We start from the raw sequence: 19394 nt of genomic DNA, 5'->3' as shown, positions 1-19394 counted from the left end.
AATTCAAAATATTTATTGCGATAAGATTTTGTACTTTGTCTTTCGTAAATATTCACGAGGACAGAATGTGACAGAGAAATATCGCGGTTTAAAATACACAAAACTAACATTTACCTTGTCTTTTAAATAACGAAGCACAATTCAAATCATTTCATACACATTTTATTTGTTTTTATTTTTAAAAATTGTATCACTAAGAATGTCTATTAAATTTAAAAGATGGTAAATTAATTAACCATTTTTATTTATTAATATACCTAGTGCTTTACAGTTCAGTAAATAACCAATTTGTTTTCTTTAATTATAACCAGCAAAACATACAAATTTTAAATTTATTTTTAAGATTTATAAATTTAGATTTACAATTTCGTTCACGGATTCGACGAAGAAACTGCGTTTGTACAACGAGAAGTTGCTAGAATCAGGATTATCGCACAGTCACATAACATAACAGATCTCCCTTCTTCGCTTATGTAGTAAGGACACAGGCGACAGAAACACGTGTTTGTAGTAACAATCTGCAATAAACAGAGGTCCTCGATGTGTGGCAGAGCGACACGTTCTTCAACGTTACTGTCGTGTTATGTGGGAGAAATGAAAACCCCGTCAATTACTTCAGGTGTAATACAAAATATTGATTTGGAAATTGAAGTCGTTTAAGCTCGGCGTACGTCTGATTACGTAACAGCTCGCCTGAAGACTGATACAAACAAGTGATTGTAACAGAATAACCAAGGCGTGTTATGACAGAACACAGACTTACCCAGCATACTTTATCAACAGTTTATTTTCAATTCTGCATGCATCACTGCCATAACAAAATAGTACCTAATATTGTCGAAGATTTTAAACTTGAATTTCCTGGCCAATATAAGCTCATAAATGACGAACATAAATTCATTTATAAATAAATATATTTCACAGGATCTGAAGCTAAATCTCACACACTACTTGCATAGAACGTTTTTAATTTTCAGAATGGTATAAATCGTGAATGGCAGATCCACTGACTCCTATCTGAACAAGTCGTAAATAATATTTCGTGGGCATATTTAGCCATTGACACCCCAGTTTCAGTCCTCCAAGGTAAGGAAAATTATTAATCTTCATACAAACGAGACCTGTCTCCTGAATTAGTGGTTTAATTTAACGACATTAGATCAGGAAGGAATCCTCTTAAGCAGAGGGCGGCCGAAAAATATTCAGGAACTGTGACAGAAAAATGACGTTCCGGCTCTCATGTCGGTCAGGAACGAGTTCCCCAAATTTCACTGCGAAAGTGTGTGGACAGTCGTAGACAAGTCAATGGCTCTAGTTTGGGGCATGCGTCAGGTTGGAGATTTACACCAATAGAAATATCCATGTACAGCAGCGAATTTAAGAAGCCTGCAAATCCTTAAACAATGCAGGAGTATTGAAAATGAAGAGTGTTTGGTGTCAACGTAAATTCTGAGGTAGGTGGCGGGAATATTCCAAATAGTGCTGTTAAATAAGTGTATAGACAAGTTGTTTCGCCTTGGGTCTCAGATTTGGGAACACTCAGTACAATGAGACGTAGGTGAAATTGTAAGAGAAATATCGATTTTCTGCTGGAGGACACTGTCCCATAATTCTCCATGAATGTATACCCCTCAGATAAAGTCGATAGTCGAACGAGTGTCATTTGTAAAACCGTCAGAAACACAAAAGATTTTTAAGGCTTTATCGATGAAAGTGGAGCATATAAATAAATGCTCCTACAGCCGACGTCTTCACATGACAGGCAACTTTCTACTTCACGCGACATACTTCATATGACAAACAGCAGAGGTCGCCCGGAACAGAACGACGCACGTGAAATTGAAATGTAGGAACTTGAAGTGAGTTTCATTTCCGATTCCTGTGTTTGAAGCTTCTTCAATAGTGTGCATTTTGTGAGTTATTTGTACGCAATTCTGTTCTGCATTCCTGACCAAAACCACGAGTTTCCAGTGCCCCGTCCGAGATTCGAATCGTCGGTTCTTACCCTAACCGCGACGGGAGTAGTGTTTTTTTGTGGGGGGGGGGGGGGGGGTCTCAGTCTGTCTGAGCAATTTCCAGAGTAACCTACTGTTTTAAAAACGATCCCTGCGTCTTCCTCCAAGCCTTTCCTCATCCATATCGTTCAGAGGTATAACACGTCTCGACGTTGAATAACATTAGAAGTTGATACGGTGTCCGAATAATCAACGAATAAGAATCGAGAACCGAAACCCCAATCAAAAAACAAATAGTTACAACTTGAGAGTCCACAAGAAATAATGAAAATTACAAAGGTTTCATTCGAGTCGTAAATAGGGTCAGTTGAACCTTCTCTCGTAAGAGGGCGCTGATCATAGACAGAAGCGTGAGATGTATCTGTTTCAGCGTTTTTCAAATATTTCGTCTTAAGCCGTTATTGTACACATATTTATTGCAAGGTTGCTTATTTGAAACCTACCGCTTCTATAGAAATACATGCAATTCACGTTTTCTGATGACTTTCGTTTACTGTCAAAACATTCGGCCGGACCATCACACCAGACCGTTGTAAAGTGCAAAGGGAAAGTTCCCCTTTGTCATCACTTTATTACAGTAATGAGTCATGGCAAGACTCGTGTGGGGTGGGGATAAGCTGTTGGTAGGATACGCAGTCACCATTTTCTGTAACATGTGGTAAAGCTGGTCATAATTCTATTTGTTGTCACATTAATTTGTTATTACTGCTTTGCATTTACCTGTGGTTGGGACTTCTTAAATTGCCTTCCTTTTCCGTAAAACGACAGTCTAAAATAAAGCAGAAGTGATCACTAGTTCCGCTGTCCTTTAGTTACCACCAGGAAGGAAAAGTAACAATATTTATTTGCGTACTGAAGTAGAAATTATGTCACGAATTTAATGGTAAGACCTTTATCATTCTATTTCATTTAACATCGAGAATAGATTCTCCGTAATAAAGGCCTTTGTAAATATAGCAAAGTTAAAATATCTGGGAAGGAAAATAACAAATCAAAATTATATTTTTTTGAAAAGTTAAGAGCAAATTGAATTCGAGAGAATTACAGCCATTCATTTAAGACCATTTTGCATTCTCGTTTATCAAAAAATGCAAATATTGCCCTAAATATACACTAACTCATATGTCTGTTGTTTTGTTTTGTTTTGTTCTGGTTTTAAAATTGGCATTTTACATTAATGGGAGAACATAGATTGGGGGTTTTTGAGAACAGAGTGCTAAAGAAGTATTTGGACCTACAGAGAGCGAGAGAAAACACGAAGCAGGAGAAAATTATCAACGAAACAAATAGAGCAGTTGTTTATGTACACACATCTGTTCATCATTTACGTCCGTTTATGTTCTCCGAAAAAATCAACAATCGGACTGGTTTCGACCTCAGCTGCTGTGCCTAATGTACAGACAAACCAGAATCACAAGTGTGCTCTAGCGGAAAAAGCTGGAAACAGCATGACCCAAACAGTCCCTGCTTTCGTCAAAAACCGGTTGCTTCCGGGGGTCTTCAAAATCTCACTGTCGGTTATCTGGGTTAATGGCGATGCAAAGATAATGCATCCTCTTCTTCATGTTTAATGGCACAGTGTTACTCGTCTGTAATATTTGAGATAGGAAAAGTGGCGATTTCAATTATCCACGTAACAATAAAGTTCCCTCACTAACTAGCTCACAGTAAATTTTTCACTTCAGTCATGGACATTCCCAGACTGTGTAAGAAGTCGTTGGCCAGCATTATCCCAAGGCAAATTAGAAGCAAACAATAATCTGAGCTGTAATGCCTATAATTTTATTAATAGAAGTGCAGGCTGTGTATATGCAACGTGAAACACTTCCATAGCTGAAACTTCAGTCCTTTACAGAACGGAAATCGCCAACTTTGGTTCCGTTTCATGCGAACGGGCGAGGTATGGAGGTAGGGTGGTTGAAAGGTGGAAAAACCAACTGAAGTCAGTACCCAGAGGACGAGGGCGAAGGTGGTTCTCGAAACGTCGGTGTTTTCTCCATTCAACCACCTGACACGGCGATAGCCCGAGAAGAATCCATGTTCTAAGATATGTCGAAATAGCAGAGCAAATGCAAATTGAAACTGGGCTTTACTGTTAATACAGACCAAGGAAGTTTTTTTATATTCATACCAGCGAGCAAAAAGTATCATGTGGATCGAGTTCTGAAGAGACCAGCGGACGTCTCCTTGTCACGATAAATCAACAGAGGTATGTGGTTTCAGACTCAGATTGCGCCCAGTGGTAAGTATATGTCCCACCTGCTTCAACAGTCAGTAACTCTTCATGTTGTATTAATGTTCTCACTGCAAACAGGGATTATTTCCTTAAACAGCATTAAGCGCTCTATCTTCGTAATGGTGAATTATTGAGTTTTCTTTGCGGTACGGGCTTTTTGAACAAGTCCAAGTTCCAATTGCTACAACGTGCTTTTCATGCAGCCATCCCGGTTTAAATTCATCAAAGTTTGACCGCTTACTAAGTAGGCCGCAAAATTATTTGCTTCACTTTCCAAATTACAGATTCAGAAATCACTAACAAGCAAATTACAATTAAGCCGCCTGTTAACAAAGTCTCACTATTCATAACCCCAACAGCTTCAATCTTATTCTATCCTTACCAGTAGGACGAGCTGGCATTGCCTGGGAACCTTCTAACTATAAGCTGTTCTTTGTCCCTCCCCCCGACCAGAAAAAAAGTCTCTCTCACTTCTCCGCCAAAATGTTCTCTTTCCTTCCTCACGCCCTCTCACCCTTTGGCTTCAAAGGGTTAAAGCTTATTTCGTCCTACGGCCTTATATTTTTAATACAGGCGACACCTGAAGACGCCACAAGGCGTAGAATCATGCAATGATTTTATATCACATGCGTGTTACACTGAAATTACGTAAAGCTTCCAATTAAAGTTTAAAATGATTTACAACTCTGTGGAAATTCTTTTTTTTTTTTTTTTCAAAACTGTACCTAATGAAATGTAATTAACTCCTTACAGCAAGACATTACTTCTACATTCACACAAAGTGCCTGAGAAATCCATTCGGAGAGTAAGTTTACAACATTCGGCCACGTCACCAGCTGGTTGCGGCTTGCAGTTCAAGAAGCATCCGATCTAAAGATGGCTGTCTTCTGGGTTGTAGCGCCGTGTAGTCTGGTAGAAGTTTACCAGCGTTTCAGACGTCCCTGTAACCTCCACCATCAGGGTGATCAGTCATCGCCCAGACTACAAGGCGGTAGAACCCAGAAGACAGCCATCTTCGGACTCTTCATCGTCGTGAGAATCTCAAATCCTACATTCGATCTTAAGTTGGCGGGATTAGGAATAATCGATTGCAGACGTGGACTGGGGCCTGTGTGACAGGCACGCCACGCACTGACTGTACAACACTGGACAGTCTTCATGCTCGATGGCTGCCGTCTTGTGGTAATTCGGAGTCTGAAGAGGAGTGTAACAGAGCGGCAAGTGTAACCACTGGGGAAGTCAGTGGCTTGCACTTCCGGCAAGAGAACGTCCCCATAGCTCAGCGGTCGGTCACACGTCTTGACGCAAATTCACCGCCAATGACAATCCATCACGAAGTAACTGAGACGGGCGAAACGTAACACAGCCCCTTTGATTATACACGAATACCGATCAGATAAGGCATATCTACGAAGTTCCCGTGTCTTATCCCGCCAACATTGGTTATCCTTGTAGATATTTTGTGATTTCTGTTGGTTCCCGATGCGATCTCCTTCACGATCCCTTACAATAAACCACGACCGCGCCCCTTCCTGTTCTAAAAGTTAAGTGATTATCGTTTTAACGTCATATTGATTAAATGCAGTCCTATTTTCAAGAATTGTTATACTGGAGTGACAAATTGACCAGTGGAGCGGTAACCCTGCAATTAGCACATGGAATTCTATAATACAATAACAAAACTCAAAATAAAAATAACCAGTAACAATTTAAATCATAATATTGGATTCATTTATTTGTGTTAACCAGTTAATAACTTCTAGTATTGTGGTGGTTAATTCTATTAATATTTGTAAGGTTATTTTATGACTGTGACTGAACTGCTGAGTCTAAGTATGATTCGGGAGTTGACAATAATAACTTCCGGTGACCTCGTGGCCAATTTAAATTTACAATCCAAAAAAAGCAAGCAATCGAGATATCGTATAATGCGTTTCATCTCCAGTTTTTTGTATCTCATATCTTTTACCCCAAAGAGGGTGCTGCATCGACCACGATCTACATTTCCATTCGAGAGGCAATCGATACAAATGTCAGCTACGCTATTCTATCCGAGGGTTTCCTCAGTCTTTCCAGAGAGTATGTCATGATCACGATCGTCCAGTTATAAACTGCACCTACACTGTAAAAGATATGTAGTTGAAAAACTGATGTTACGTAATCTGTAAATGATAACGAAATATCTTCGGTCGGGATTACCGAGTTCCTTCGCGTTGCGTCGACAGACCTGCAACGATGATCAGTAAATTAATCTCCCACAGTATTAACAAGTTACTTGCTGCCAGAATACAACGCATGCAAGAAGGCACATCTCTGAACGTAAATTTATTTACTGCGGCTGAGTGGTTGGCACTCCTGTCACATTAATGTCCCAGTTTCGTATCTCGACCCACGGATCGGCTATCCCGACTTGAGACATGGATGGTTTGCCACAGACAAATTCGTAATAATGCCTAGAACTAGCCCAGCACCGCTATCTTCCGCACTTCGATTCGTCATTCACGAATTTTGAACTCTCCATGGCCCACGCAGTTGAAGATCGTCATTAAATAAAAACAAGGACCCCCTTCACCCCGAAACCTAACCTAACCTTTCGAACTGCGTTTTCTTTTGCGATTTTGTGACGTGTTTCTACGCTACAGACACTCACCAATGTGGCTGGAAGTTTCGTAGTGAAATCTCAAGCAATTTAAGGATCGGCTAATATGATTCCTGCTGACAGACAGCAGCGTACAAATCACATTAACGAAATGCCGGGGTCAGTGAAAAAGACACAGAGCTGTCGTCACAGAGTAAGTGCATTTTTACACAGTTACATGAATTTGCGCGTGGCATTTTACCCTGTTCCGGAAGGCGCTCGGTAGAAAGTGTCCGATGGTCTAGTCTCTGGCAGAGAGTTTCTGAGGTCGCTCCACTCACAGAGTCAGGAGGTCACACCGCTAACGTCTTCGAGTCTTAACGAGCGTCCATTCATTATTCTACCATCGGATATAAATAACACTAAACGTTGGATTTCTCTGCCAACATTAATACGAGTCACACACATGTAGCTATGCATACAGACAGAGATTGTCTAGCACGTCAGTGGGCGGTCGCCCAAGCATAATTAGCAGTATCAAATAAATTGATCTAGCGGTTAGAACGCTGGCCTTCTAATCCTGGGGGTCTCGGGTTCGATTCCCGGCGGTGCCCGAATTTATAACTTGTGTTGGGCAAGGCCGTGGTCTAGGCAACACGGAGTTTTCCTCCGGGGGCTTCCCCGGTTTCTCCGTGGCATCCCAACAATTACTCCATTCACACACAGAAGAAGGCAATGGCAAACCACTTCTGGATCATCTGCCAAGAACGTATATGAACAGGTCCCAGTCCGAGAAAAGGATGGAAGGATCCTGTTCATATGGACCTGTCGTCAGACAGAACACTAAATAAATAAATAAATAAAAATGTACAAGGCTTACAATTTGTAGTCTGAATCACTTTTCGGTAACTACTCAACGCTGTATCAAACGTCGAGATTCGGTTGTACGGTATCAAATGCAATAGGAAGATAATCATTAATGGTGAAAAGGGTTTTCAAGGAGACCACCGCGGTCTGAATGACTGTAATTCCAAGGAAAACCACGAAAAATCTCTGTCAGGTCAGCTGGTAACTCGACTGATATTTCTGTGCAGGCTACTACACGAATTCTTTACATCCACAGATCAGCCGGCATTTCGCTTTGCCAATTTTATTTTAAACATTTTTCAGTCCGTTAATATGTAACTAATCAGGTATAAACAGACGAGTGTTAGCCATGTCTGGTCAGTATCGCCCTATGTACCACATCTCTTGAGCATTCAGGAACAAATAAAACAATACAAGCAGGTCTTATTTCTCGTTATAACCCAACGTCACAGACTTAACATACCTTCTGCGATCTTCAGAACCGCCGCTGTGGCGAGGAACCACACCACGGTCACTCTGCAGCGTCTGAGTACGTCGTCGGCTACCATCACGTGAGGTACGGGTCAACACAAGTCACAGCAGTGTCCCTGCAACACACACACACACACTCTCTGAGGCTTGCTGACAGTCTCCTAAATCTGTCCCTCTGTCCCAAAATCCTTGAAATGTTTCATTACTTATTAACAACTGAGAGCACTTTCCCACATCGTCGCCACAAGTGCTTGCCGGAAGATCACGCGGGAGACGACAGAACGCAGGGAACTGCTTTATTGAGTCCGATCGTTTCTGAACTGAGAACACGGCCGCGCAGTTCACAGACTCAGCCACCCCCAACGCGTCTCCATCCCCCCTCTTCTACCATTCATTGGTCACCCTTTCCCTTTTAAGATCCCGCAACTTCTTCCGGTCCATAAGTCGATAAGAGCGAATTCTTCCTTTCTGTAATACAGATGACAATGTTCCGGTGGCTTCGGGGAAAGGTGAAACTGATCTGATCCGTGCCAGCCAGCCTCTTTGTCACCGTCAGCGTACGTAATAATATATGACGATGCACTGAACACGGCGTAAAAGCGACAAAACTACATCTGATTCTCTTATGTAGCGGTTAAGTCCGACAAAAAAACACGTATTAACCCCCTGAGTTTTCCGACGAACTATGGAAGACGAAAATCCTCATGCAGGTCACCCGGTCTCCGGGCAAAGGTTCCAGCTAATGCACCGTCACGTTCGAGAGCAAAATTAAAATGTGAGCCTGTTTAATTGCAGGCGCTGTGGAAGCTCATAAAAATACTCAGACTGTTGCAAAAAAAAGCCTCACACTTTGAGAACTTTAATCGAGTTTTCAAAATAACATGAAAACGGGTCACGTACGAGTAGTTCAAAAAATATAGTACGAGGTTAAATTTTTTTAAAAAAATTAATCAGAATTACGCTACTCATTCCTGCTGCTGTGTCAAATTTATAAACAAAAAAACCTTCAATATTATATATATATATATATATATATATATATATATATATATATATATATATATACACGTGTGTACACAGGACAGTCATTATGTTTCACACCCGATATTGCATGTCGGAAGATGCGGACGGTTAGAATCGATCTCAATACATCACAGTCACAAATCTTTAGATAATCATAATGCCTGAGTCGAGCTTCCCTAGATGACGACAAAATCTGAGCAAGTTAATTAGTCCTTAACAATAAAGTTCCTTAATTACGTACACTGTACCCGGAGCTGACCAATGATTTACGTGCATCACCGATTACGTAAATCCTTCAGAATACATTCCAGTACTTCAGATTTATCGATTTAAATGTGAAGTACGACGAAAATTAAAAGGTGTGAAAGTATTTTCTGGACACCACAGTCAGTTTGCTGACTAAAGAGAGTTTCAATTTCTTTGTGGTAACTGTGTTCGACGAGGTAGGTGCTTGGTGACGAAAGAGATTTGTCCTCTGTCAGCACGTTTTCGGATAACGATGCGCGCAGATCTCTTCAGGGGGTGCACATGATGTACGACGGTAACATGGTACACTCCGACTTACAGTGAAATATTCTACTTATAATGATAGCGTGAGTGAGTGAGTGTACAGGTTAGGATTCCTATTTCAGGCTGTGAGACATTGTAAGGTTCTGAATAATTATTTATGGTACCACAGTACATAAACAAATAAAATTATGTTAGATCATGTACTGAATAGCCAATGACTTAGTTTTAATTGTTAATACAATATCCACACCTGCGAGGTACATAGACAAACCGCTAATAAACTGTGAAGTATTTACACTGTATCCATTCAATTCGCTGTTCAATATCTGCTCCTGATTTTATTGCCACTTCTCTGAACAGTTACCGAGCTGCAGGTAAATCTCAAAACGCGTTCTCCCGAAACCTTCTGCAATAATTACCTATAATTTTTAATTAATTCACGTAATGTGTCTCGTTCTCGTCTGTTAACGTCTGCATTCAGCAATTCTGGTTAGGCGCAATGATTATGCGTTCTTCAGTTCATTCAAATCTCCTGATGAAGGCTTTCCAGGTACATTCTATGCCGTGGAATTATCATAATCGTGTATAGTCATGGTATTACACAAGGTGATACAAGAAGGTACCGTGCATGTACCAATATTTGCATATTATATCTTTGTCAAAATAAAAGCACGCCTTCGACTACCATAAGAAAAGCGACCACCTTTACATTACAGTGTTGTCACATTTTCCCCCCCATTAATCCATATTCCATATTATGAAATTATTCCATACATGGTACCTTCCTCTGTTTATGGATGAACTGTGACAATAAAACTGTGTCGAATTACATTTCTGAAAAACGTTACAGAGACAAATTTACTCGTTTAACACATGAAACAAATTACACATTCGCGATCTCACTGCAGAAAACTAGTTTTACCCCTTTCTATTTGCATACACCGTGAAATTAATATTATTATAGTTGTTACGTTTAGAATGAGTGAAAGAACCACGTGTTCAAAACGCTGCCTTCGTACCTGTCACGAGGCCTAGCGATGTCTGAGGACAGCTCCTTCCCATTCCCCTCGTATTAGGTATGATATTATAACCACAGGACCGTCCGAACTGATCGCAACCTCGCTTCGTCGGACATGAAACAGCACTCCGTTCTCCGGACTACCAATGAAGCAGATCTGTTCACAAATCCGTAACTTCGTTACGGAAACAAGCAACTGAGAAACACAACTCATCAACATTTTCCAGTAATTGGTTAACCGATTCTAGGAGAAATTTCTCGTGCAGTAAGCAAATTACGTCAACTTCGTTAAGGAAATACCACACATACCTCACGCCCAAAGGCTGCAAAATTAACGCAAGACCCAGTGGTTCTGTGCCTTCGTGTCCAAACCAGAGATTATAGTATTTTTTCTTTCCACTTATCCTTCCTTATAATCACCAACATAATTATCTATCGCGCCTTAATCAAATTCATCTTCATCTTCCCCATCAAATCGGTCCTCTTCCTTAACGGGCTTACTATTTTGGCTTGTTCCGACTCAGAATTGCTCGGCAGTCAGTGAATATTACGTAAAACACTTAAGACTTCGCGAACATAATACGAGGCTATCCGAAGGCCTTTTTTATCATCACAGGGCATCACATAAAAAAGCAAACCCATAATCCGAGCCCAGGGGACAGCATTTTAATAATGAACCGGCGCGGACTAGACAGGAAGCGACGGTCACTGTTGAGATGGGCTTACATTCATACATGATCCTGTTTCAAATGGTGATAGCAGCAGATTGGTGACTTTAATCGATCCCAGAAGGCTGGATGATGTTCTTGTGGAACTAAGAATGGGGAGAAAATTAACTGTGACAGTAACAGCGAATATATTAATTAAATATCTCACAACTTATTACGTGTAACAAATTAACGTTATTAAATTCTTGCAACCAATTAAATGGTATCTACAGCTGTTACGATGGCCACGGTGGTCTAGCGGTTAGAACGCTGGCCTTGTAATCCTGGGGGTCTCGGGTTCGATTCCCGGCGGTGCCCGAATTTATAACTTGTGTTGGGCAAGGCCGTGGTCTAGGCAACACGGAGTTTTCCTCCGTGGCATCCCAACAATTACTCCATTCACACACAGAAGAAGGCAATGGCAAACCACTTCTGGATCACCTGCCAAGAGCGTATATGAACAGGTCCCAGTCCGAGGAAAGGATGGAAGGATCCTGTTCATATGGACCTGTCGTCAGACAGAACACTAAATAATAATAATACAGCTGTTACACACATAGGCCTTTTTGACCTTTCGGCTAGTTAACACCTGGGAATATTTTCAATTCGCAAAGGAATTTACGCTACAAAATAATTCTGGAGACAGAACCAGGGGGCTTTGACCCTGTCACGGATTGTGCTGGTTCTTGCAGACACAGAACTGAGAAGTCAGAGAGCTATTTCATCGTGACATTTAATGTTCCAGGTAAGGGAAAATTACAGAAGTCTAGACACATTCATTTGTTTGCAGAGAAGTGCTTTTGACTTTTAAATGTAAACGACCTAACATGCGTGAACAATCCATTGAGTATCAGAAAGGACTCCAGAGAATGAACGCTGCAGTTGTATTTGGAATATTTTCAGCAAAGCAGTGGTGCCACAACCGGTACTCAAAAGTGGGCTAGAATACATATAAAAGGTTAATTCTGGCTTGTGAAAGTGGATGTCAATTTGTGAGTTACTAAAACACGTCAGCTGACACGTGGTATTTAAAAGCTGACGACACAAATCGTTGACATTTTTGTTAGCTTGGCCGGCTGTTATGAACTCTAGTCAGCGCACAGTGGAGTCATGGTGCGATCATCACGTGCTTATTTCACATTTTCGTAACAAATATGAAGTTTACTTCCGGTTGTCATGTAGTGGTAGCACTGACTGTGGGATTCGAACGTCGGGACAGTGTTTTAAACGAAGTCGCCATGACTTCGTCGCGACTCAGAATCGATTAATATCTTCATATATCACACTCGAAGCTGGTAGGGCGTTCTTATGCAATCTTCGATAAGAAACAGATTGGACAAAAAAATAACAGTCACGGATCTGAATGTTGAGGTCATGCAGTGACATCGCACGAATCAAATTCTCCTATAATACGTCTTCGTTAATGACGCCAGACGGGAGAATGTTCTGTATTAGAAGTGCTGCTGTCATTATGCAGCTTTTAGAGACAATTTAAAAATGGTACAGTGCAATAGTGCAATGCATCCATGGAACCTAAATTACTCATTGATATGAAAGTGTAACAAAGAAATTCACACGTTTGATGAAAAACGTTTTCAAATATTTTCATTCGAAAACCTGTGCTAGCGGCGAAAAAAACAAACATTTTCACATAAATTCTGAAGATTCTGGATGAATCATATAGCAATACCATCTAACGAGCATCACAGTCGAGTGATCGGCTATTTCTATTCGTATTTTAAAGGTCCCGGGAAGAAATCTTGGCCCAGAGACTGAAGATTTTCGTAGTATTTCTCATTCACCCCAGGCAAACTATCGAATAGTGCCTTAAACTAGGCCAAGACAGCCTCCTTCCATACTCATCACACGTCAGCGATACTACATAATACGCTGATAATGACGCTGTATGATCTGAGCTATTTACAACGCCTTCCAGTAAACCACAAAACACCTTTTGAATAATCAACGCCACTAACACAACAGCCTGTCCACAGATTTGAGCTACTTCGGTTCAATCAGCATTACCATAATCCATTTCCTTAATTAAAACTAACTTAACGTTTACTTCGAGACTAACCAAATGTCAGGTCAGAGATGAAGGCGAGGGCATGGAAATGTTTGGGCTATCACACAATGACAAATGTTATGTCTCCAAAACAGAGACGGTCTTCGAAGCCGCGTCTTTAAAGATCGTCAAGCAAGTTTGTGCCATTCCCTTCACGTGTTTTCTCGGGCGACGCACAAAGTTCAGATCGCAGTTCGTCAAATCCGTTTCCATTTATCAACTGGCCCCAGCACGAATCGTGATTCGCAACGGTTCACAGGGCTCACGGTCTCTCAAAGCAATTCACTTACTCGCAGATAATAAAAAGGGTAAGTGTGCTTTCATAATAAGAAACTGAACTACGTGGAGTTCACTGTTACAGTTCAAGTTGCCCACATTACATTCTTCGTGTCTCTGTGGTTGCACTGTGCATGGGCGGGGCTACTTGAACTTTGATCCCGCGACGTAGCTGCGCCACGAATGTGAAGGACCGAGAACGGGAAACTGTTCCTAGTGAGCTGACCCTCCCAATATCGTCTAAAATTATTAATTAATTTCTGCTGTGGTCTTAGTGAGTCCGGATGTGTAGCATAAGCTGGACTGTCAGTCAGCATGTTAGTACACGTAGTAATATTTACCATTGTCAGAATAACCGTTCAAAACACGGAAGGGTCGAAAAATGCCCACCTGAGAACCGTGCTTTGAAGGTCAATGGAGCGTTTCCAAGTTGAGGAAAGAATGAAAAACACATTTCGGAGGAGGTGTACAAATCCTTTGAAAACTAAAATCAAATTTTTCCAGAAATATAAAATATCGAGATTATAACATTCAAGGGTTTTTAAGGAAAGTCCTGTAAGCATATCCCAAGATTACTCTGCCATATGAACTCCGAGGAAGGAGAGATCTATCATGTCCAGACATGCGATGGAGGAGCTATAAGCTATGAACTACAACAAGACTTGGAGGATTACATTTGTGGACGAAACAGTCTATCTGGCATCTTACATGAAAGTACCGATGATGATGATGATGATGATTCAGCCTCGTATGTCAGACACTTCACTTTCTGTTTATGTGCAGTTCCATACAAAATTTCATAAATCACGTGTTAACCGGAATTCAAGGATCGCACTCAGTGGCCTATCGGTACAATGACGTAACTAACATATGAGATATTTTCTGATGAATCTTCATGCCACGTACGGCAATCTGCATGTTATACGGTGCACAATCTGCATGTTATACGGTGCACATTATAACAGAAAGTGGGAAGAAATCCGCAAAAATTCTCCGGACTTCATGCTCGATAAAGCACTGTCCTGGTACGTTTTGCAGACACTTACATGCGTTCTCATTTCACAATAGCTGTAACTTTAGAAATATAGAAAAATAAGTCAGATTAATTTCTGCAGTTGGAACCCGAATTCGGTATAAATCTAAAAGAGAGCGGTGTAATTTTTCTTGTAATTTGGGCGTAGCCGACCTCGCCTGCTGGATCTGGAGTTTGATGAGTTGCGTTCTTAACTGAGCTCAATCTCAAGTTAACTTTCAATGGCGCTGTAAGCGCTTTCTGCAGACTCGGATGTTGCAATTTCTCGCTAATACTGACGAAATATTATCTTAAAATTGGTCTAAGATGGGAATAATTGGATAATACATTCATAAATAAAAAGAAAATATTTTACTCCTCCCTTAAGAAAACTGTGTAATTTTTATAAGCGTCAGAGAATCATTTGTAGTGATAATGATAATAATATCACCCATCTAATCGGCTGACAAACTAATCGATTAATAATTAAACTAATTATGTCTCACTGGTACTAGAACTCGAAAAATCACTGTCTGTAACAAAATACGACATTCCATTGCACTCTGTACCAGCTGCGGTGATAACATGATGAAAATCGCAAAACAAGCAACGATGATGACAATAATTAAATTCAAATTTCGGTTCCTTACCAACAGCTAAGAGCGTATGACAGGCGAACACCCATAAAAATAACTTTGTAAAAAGCAACTCTTTCCAGTAAATCGTACATGTCTTCAAAAGAGATAATGTTTCTCCTGTGTTCAAAAATCTTCGTATGAAAGTTGCTGCAATGGCTTACTTAGTTAAAGCACTGTTTTTAGGTTAGGCACTACTCACTGTTAAAGCACAGAACAAACCTCTTTTACTTGCTTTGCGCCACGTGAACACCAATGGCAATATATTTTGAGGTTAAAAAAGGCAAATTTCATTACCCGTTTCCAAATATATTAGTCAGTCGGTGTTAAGATTGCCCTATGGACCGAGGCAAAATCTTAGTTTAGCATAATTAAAGCGCTGTTTAAAACAATAAGACTGTCTAAGAACAGAAATTAGTTCTATTGTGTAATACGTCAAATAAGTCCTAATATCCTTACTGCAAGAAAATGAACATAACATGAGAAAGGAAATATTACAATTTGCTGTCTAACCTGACACCAAGATATTTCATACAGTCACACATCAAAATTTAAACTAATTAAAATGGATTCTGTTAATCCTATATGTATAAGATTTTATTTTAGTTTTCTTAATGTTAAGCTCCGTGCAATTTTAACTAATGCTGAACCGAATTAATATCAGCTTGAAGAGATTTTCGGTCTCCAACAGGCACCGTGTCACGGCAAACTTTCAATTCGTTAGTAAACGAAAAACATGTGAAATAATTTATTTTAGAACAAATGCCATTAATAAAAATGTTGAATAAGATAGGTCTTAAAGTACGGCCTTGTAAAATTCCAGATTAATAAAGAAAATGCGAAAGAAAAGTTTCCTAAAATTCGAAGGGTGCAAAGGTGGTACAGCATCATTGCTGACTTCAGTGTAAATTCATTTCGAAACTTAAGAAAAAAGGTGATCTTGTATAACAACTGCAACTTCAACTAAAATTTTTTGGAAAATTATTTAAAATTTAAATATATCTATAATTAGTTGCCTTTCTTAAATATAGGAATCTATGACGAAACACGAGCTCGAAGGTTCTTCTCCGTGTTCACAACAGCTCGGCCCGCCAGCCAACAGTCCCTGTGTCAATCAATTTTAATATTATCCTCCCATTTAAACCCTGGTCTTCAGAATGATCTAAACCCTTTAGGCCTTACAACCGAACTTTTGTAAGCATTTATCACCTCCCTGTGCGCTCTAAATGCCTTGCCCATCTCATTCCCTTCGTGACATTCTCTGGTTAAAGAAGCGGAACTCTAAAACAATCACTTGGGATGATTTGCTAAGTGTTAAATTATGCAACGCAATTAGATTATCGTAAATCGTCACAGTAAAACTGCCGTCAAATTAGTGCGACACTAGTACTCGTCTCTGCAAGAATCTCCCACGGTCAACCGACTGTCAGAACAGGAAGAGAAAAGAGAATACTCTAGAACCATCGTCGCCATGGAAACTGCTCATCTCAGTAAGACCAACGTGAAACGACGCGGATCTGGAACGTTTACAAAGTATATCGGTTGAACCAGTCAGCCAAATGCGGAATCGATTAATACAGCTGTGAAAGTAAAAGTGGCTGTCTTGTACACTAGGCTGGCAGTAAAAGTGCCGGTCGACGGCGAATTAAAGCTATAAATGCATTTGCTACTATGAAATAGACCAACAAAGAACTTCAATACGCGACGAGATTTATTTTCAAAAGAACGTCGGAGTGAATGGCAACTTACACAAAAGTCACACAAAATGAAGCAGTTAGTGGAATGAAATACCATCAGAAATTTAGTTTCGGATACTTTGCAGCCGCGGCTTTGTACCAGTACGAAAACAAAGACGCAATTTCCGTAACAAATCCGCGCTCCATTGCGACGTACGCCGAACATTCACCGCGTACATTCACTTTCCTTTCACGACTTAGCCTGCTGAATCCGACTTTACCTTAAAGCTAAGTTCTCATTGCTATTTTTTATTTATTTGGTGTTCTGTCTGACGACAGGTCCATATGAACAGGATCCTTCCATCCTTTTCTCGGACTGGGACCTGTTCATATACGTTCTTGGCAGATGATCCAGAAGTGGTTTGCCATTGCCTTCTTCTGTGTGTGAATGGAGTAATTGTTGGGATGCCACGGAGGAAAACTCCGTGTTGCCTAGACCACGGCCTTGCCCAACACAAGTTATAAATTCGGGCACCGCCGGGAATCGAACCCGAGACCCCAGGATTACAAGCCCAGCGTTCTAACCGCTAGACCACCGTGGCGGTCCTCATTGCTACCTGCACTTACCTACGCCTAAAATTAACGCGCGAAAGAGGCGCTACATCGCTTCCTTCCTGTTGTTACGTATGAGCAAGTCTTTAAAAATGTAAAAACTAAAGCACGCCACGTAGATCGTTTGGGGGGAGAGGCCAGAACTTTACTTTGGTCCACCTTTCAACGTGATCTCTAGCTCTCATTGTATTTTATTGCATTATTTGTATTCTACACATTCTGCATTCTTTGTAACCCCAATCTCTAATTGGCTATTTTGCTGTTGTCAAAAATTGGAGTAAATTAATATCGTCCCTCTGTCGCAGATGTCGCATGTAAACACAGTGACATATTCAAGAATCATCTGGGTTCAGTGCATTGTACAGACTGAACACAAAAGAACTTTACACTTTCGAAACGATTCTGAAAAATGCGACTTACTTCACGCCCATAAGTCGATAGATTAACTGTCAGTGTTTTGTTTAAAACGACCTGGGTGATTGTTGTCGCTAGATTCCACTAGTTTTGAAAACGATTAGACTGTTCCATACAAAGACCTGAAATTAGATTTACCCATAAAAACAGCTATTAAATTGGTCTGTCCGTTCTGTGGGGAAAAAATGTGGTCGGTAATTAAAAGTACAGACCAGACATGATTGACATTGCATCGAAATCACACAGGCTCGGCAATGCAGCCCAAATTATCCTAAAGAATAAGATGGCGCTGTGTAGGCTTTACAAACGGAGGATGAACCACGCAGTCAGAAAATAACACGGCTCCTACAATACATGGATCATCTGTTATATACAATCTCTATGTGGCGATACCAGCATTCATAAGATATTTCATAGACGTTAAATAACATTCGAATTAATAATATATGGTCACAAAGTACAGAATTATACAGTAGTACGCATGCAGACTCCACGTATACAGTCAGGATTCGAAAGCCGATATCTGGGATGAATAAGTTCTTAACGGAACAAAATATACGATTATAGTAAAATGACCGATGCACAGCCCGAACACGGTCTGGGTCGCCGGAACAACCCACAGGCTGACTGCTCCACTCCGCTCAAGAGATTCAGCAGTCGTCTGTCCCTCCCTGCTGGACGCTTCATCTGCTCGTTACGCCTAATCGTTTTAAACGTCCGTCACAGTGAAAGTTCTGACGAAATTTCGTATGCCGTACCACTTCCGAGTACTAATTAGTGTCACCTCAGTAATTATTAATTGAAATGTATGATTTTCTCACGGCAGCGAATACGAAAGTAACCGTCTTCTGAGTTGTCGCGACGTGTAGTCTGGTATAAGTTCACCGACGTTTCAGACGCGTCTACTGCGTCCGTCACCCTGATGATAACGGCATTAAACACCTCTGACAGACTACACGCGCAGTATCCGAGATAGCGGTCATCTGCAGACATGAGAGGTTCACGTCGGTGACGTAGATGATTTTGTTTCGGGTCGGCAGATGCCAGCGTTTCGGAAAAGCGTACTGTATTAATCTCCAACCCCTGGCATATACCGACCAGTCCACACGGAACCAAAATCATCAACAGTAATCTCCTTCCTCACTACTGTAAGCAACGCTGTCTGCACTGACGAACTCATCATCCTATTAGAACCGTGGTTTGGACAGACCGTTACGTGGGGCTTCGGTCTTATGGGATTTTTTGAAACGCTCCAAGTAAACGAAAATTGGCACAACGC

The 19394-nt window shown here is 40.7% G+C and overlaps 1 protein-coding gene across 3 annotated transcripts in view; it reads right to left on the bottom strand.

Moving 5' to 3' along the window:
- Cad89D (cadherin 89D) overlaps positions 1 to 19394 on the bottom strand; it is a 90984-nt gene that overhangs the window by 32427 nt on the left and 39163 nt on the right. For all 3 annotated transcript variants that reach the window (XM_022084979.2, XM_022084981.2, XM_022084982.2), the window contains exon 3: positions 8160 to 8283. In XM_022084979.2, coding sequence (XP_021940671.2) covers positions 8160 to 8244 — 85 coding nt within the window. In that variant the 5' untranslated portion in view covers positions 8245 to 8283. The remainder of the gene's footprint in view (positions 1 to 8159; positions 8284 to 19394) is intronic.

Source organism: Zootermopsis nevadensis, unplaced genomic scaffold (assembly GCF_977971745.1).
Source record: "Zootermopsis nevadensis isolate Lab colony 2312 unplaced genomic scaffold, Znev_1.0 Znev_ptg000008l, whole genome shotgun sequence".
NCBI classification, from domain to species: Eukaryota; Metazoa; Arthropoda; class Insecta; order Blattodea; family Termopsidae; genus Zootermopsis; species Zootermopsis nevadensis.
This window is presented reverse-complemented; position numbering and strand designations above follow the sequence as displayed.